The following is a 3,309-nucleotide window of genomic DNA, read 5'->3' as shown; positions in this document are numbered from 1 at the left end:
AGAACTTTATGGAGAGCATATAGAAAGAAGAATCAAAGAGGACTACTGAAGAAATAGTTGAGGCAAAATGGCACACTAAACAGCGGAAAGCAATGTTATTGATGCCTTAGAAATAAAAAAAATGGTGCATATGTTTAGGAGATTATAAAAGAATCAAGATATAAAATTTGTGCTATTTTATTTTGGAGACCATTGGTGTGTTTGGCCCTGTGATCAGGGACCATCATGGGCAAGACTCTGCTCTACTGAAGAGCCTACCCAGGGCTCCCTTCATGTCCTTATTCCTTAGGCTGTAGATGAAGGGATTCAGCATGGGTGTGACCACAGTGTACATCACTGAGGCCATGGAGATTCTCTGTGAAGAATGCGTCACAGCAGAACTGAGGTAGACCCCAATGCTTGTCCCATAGAACAAGGAGACCACAGAGAGGTGAGACCCACAGGTGGAAAATGCCTTATAATTGCCCCCAGCAGCGAACTTTCTCATTAAGGATGAGACTATCTGAAAGTAAGAGAATAAGATCCCAGTGAGGGGAAACACACCCAGTATTGTTGTCATCACATACATGACGATGTTAATGATGAGGGTATCAGAACAGGCCACCTTGATCATCTGAGTCAGTTCACAGAAGAAATGTGGAATTTCAGTGCCTATACAGAAGTTCAACTTTATCATAAGTACAGTATGAATCAGGGATATCCAGAAAACAATGAACCAAGATATCAGAACTAGTAAGCCACAGAGCTGGGGGTTCATGATGACTGTGTAGTGTAGGGGGTAACAAATGGCCACATACCTATCATAGGCCATTACAGTCAGAAGAAAATTTTCCAGTCCAACAAAAATCATGAAGAAATACACCTGAGTAACGCACCCTATGTAAGAAATGTCTTTTCTCTGTGTCTGGATGTTCACCAACATCTTTGGGGTTGTAGTGGTGATTGAACAGATATCAGCAAACGACAGGTTGGCCAGGAATAAATACATGGGGGTGTGGAGGTGGGGATCTAAGATGATGGCCAGGATGATGAGCAGATTCCCAAGCACAGTTACCAGGTACATGCACAGGAAGAGTCCAAAGAGGAGAGGCTGAAGTTCAGGTTCATCTGAGAGGCCCAGCAGGAGGAATTCTGTAACTGTTGTTTGGTTTCCTGATTCCATAGAGCTAGTCTGTATACTAGGGATGAGGGCAAATGCAACATTTATTTGTACCGTTAACTGACATCTCACTTAGTCCCCTCTTTTCAACACCATCTGAATTTTATTAATGAGTCCTTCCAATGATAATACCTCTCTCACTCACAGGTAGTCCATTTACATTTTGTGTTCATGATTATTCAGATTATTATTTAGCAGAAATATCTTTTTTTAGCTTCAATTCACCAGTTCTAACTCTCCTATTTGAATGTATGCACATAAACCAATTTCTTCTTTGATATGTGTGTACCCGAGTAATTGCAAGCAAGTCACGTTAACTCCAAAGTATGTTCTTTGTCTGATAGTATTGATAGATAGAGCCTTTATTCAGGTTTGTTGTTGTTGTTTATTGTAGTCAAGTTGGTTGTGACTCATTGTGATGCTGTATATTGTTTCAGAGGAACAGCTCCTGTGTTTGAACCGCTGACCATCAGATTGGTAGTCCGTTGCTTATCCTACAGTGCCACACCAGGACTCCATTCTAGTACTATTTTGTTAATTATTAAAGGTCATCTGAACTGAAAGTTCGTATCTTAAAAGTGGACTGACATCTTCCATTGATGTGGCACATAACTCTTGGAATCTAATTTTTTTATTTTCTAAAAATCCAAAGATTACCATTATTTTCTTTGTGAAATTTATTAATGTGTTTGTGGACAGTAGGTTTTTAATTAATTCTGGGCACTGTTGGATCAGTACTGGACTGTGAAGCACAAGATCAGTAGTTCAAACTCACTAGCTGCTCCTTGGAAGTCCTATTCACAGGATCGCTATGGGGCAGGACTGACTCAGTGGCACTTAACAACAATAATTATTATTAATAAGACTCCTGGTGTGGTAATATAGGATAACCCCTGGCATGGGAAATACAAGATCACTAGTTCAAAATCACCAGCTACTCCTTAGAAACCCTACACAGGGTCGCTATGTGTTAGAATCGACTGGACAGCAATTAATAACCACAAGATTTCTTATTAATCTTTCTTTTATGACAATTATAGTGGATTTATAGTTATCCAAAGCTGCATTATAAAGCTGTGATTTCAATGATCGGTGTAGAATGATACAGCCTTGAATAAAATTTTAACTCTACCAACTTACTACCTATGTGACCTTGAGAATGTGAGCTACTCTCTCTTAGCTGCAGATATCTCACCTCTCCCATGGGAGCCGTAAATATTTCCTACATGATGATTTTGAAGATTGAATTAAATGAGATGACACATGTAATATTTCTGGTGTAGCCTACAGCAACACTTGGTATTGTGAATTTATAGGTTATCAACAAATTAAATCTATCTTACTTGTCTATTATTAATCAATGCTCCCTTTAAATAGACAGTAAGAATGAAATTATGATCATTAAATACACAACAGGCCTGTTACCTCATCTGACCTCCATGCAGCACTTCCAAATAGTGAAGTTCTCTGTGGCTCCCTCTTTCAGAAATCACTTGACAAATGAAAGCTTCAAAGAGGAGGAAAGGTCATGTGGACTATGTATAAGGAGGTAAAAACACATAACCATTAAAATCAAATGCAAACCATGTGTGAGTTTGGGCTCAAGTGTATTTACTGTTGGTTGAGGATGAGTAGATTTAAATCAGTGAAGTCAAATACAATCAAGAAGATTAAAAAAGCTTTAACCTTCTATGTAGCAAATCATGCTACAGAAAATCAAAAGTCAGTCTCAAGACTTAAAAGAAAAACTTTACATTTTTCATTAAAGAAAAAACAAGTTTTATCTATCCATACAGAATAGTAATTAATTAAAAGACAAATATAATTTCAAATAGAAATATCACTCAAATATAATTTAATATGGGGTGGGGGTGAGAAGGAAAGGGTTCTTTGAAATTGGGTTTTCTGAGCTGACAGAAGAAAAGTGTGTAATTGTGAGTCAGGGTGGCTAAAGGAAGGACAAGAATAATGGTCTGAAACAACAGACAGCTGGGTTGCCCTACAGGCAGTGAGCTTCCAACATGTTTGAGAGGCCAGTTAGACAGATGAAAATGAGGGCTACCCAGGACATAACTTGTGAGGTCCACTAATAGAGAGTGGACTTTGTCCACTCTCAATGTTGGACCCATCAACCTTTTCCAGTAAATACA

The 3,309-nt window shown here is 38.5% G+C and overlaps 1 protein-coding gene across 1 annotated transcript; it reads right to left on the bottom strand.

Annotated features, from left to right (window-relative positions):
• Window positions 1-223: 223 nt before the first annotated feature.
• LOC102826363 (olfactory receptor 7D4-like) lies at window positions 224-1,162 on the bottom strand. The gene has a single exon (XM_006877406.1). The coding sequence runs from the start codon at window positions 1,160-1,162 to the stop codon at window positions 224-226; it is 939 nt and encodes a 312-aa protein (XP_006877468.1).
• Window positions 1,163-3,309: the final 2,147 nt, after the last annotated feature.

Source organism: Chrysochloris asiatica, unplaced genomic scaffold (assembly GCF_000296735.1).
Source record: "Chrysochloris asiatica unplaced genomic scaffold, ChrAsi1.0 scaffold00493, whole genome shotgun sequence".
Taxonomy (NCBI): domain Eukaryota; kingdom Metazoa; phylum Chordata; class Mammalia; order Afrosoricida; family Chrysochloridae; genus Chrysochloris; species Chrysochloris asiatica.
This window is presented reverse-complemented; position numbering and strand designations above follow the sequence as displayed.

Excerpts from the sequence above, each read along its gene's own strand:
- LOC102826363 (XM_006877406.1), bottom strand. The coding sequence starts at position 1,162 with ATGGAATCAGGAAACCAAACAACAGTTACAGAATTCCTCCTGCTGGGC.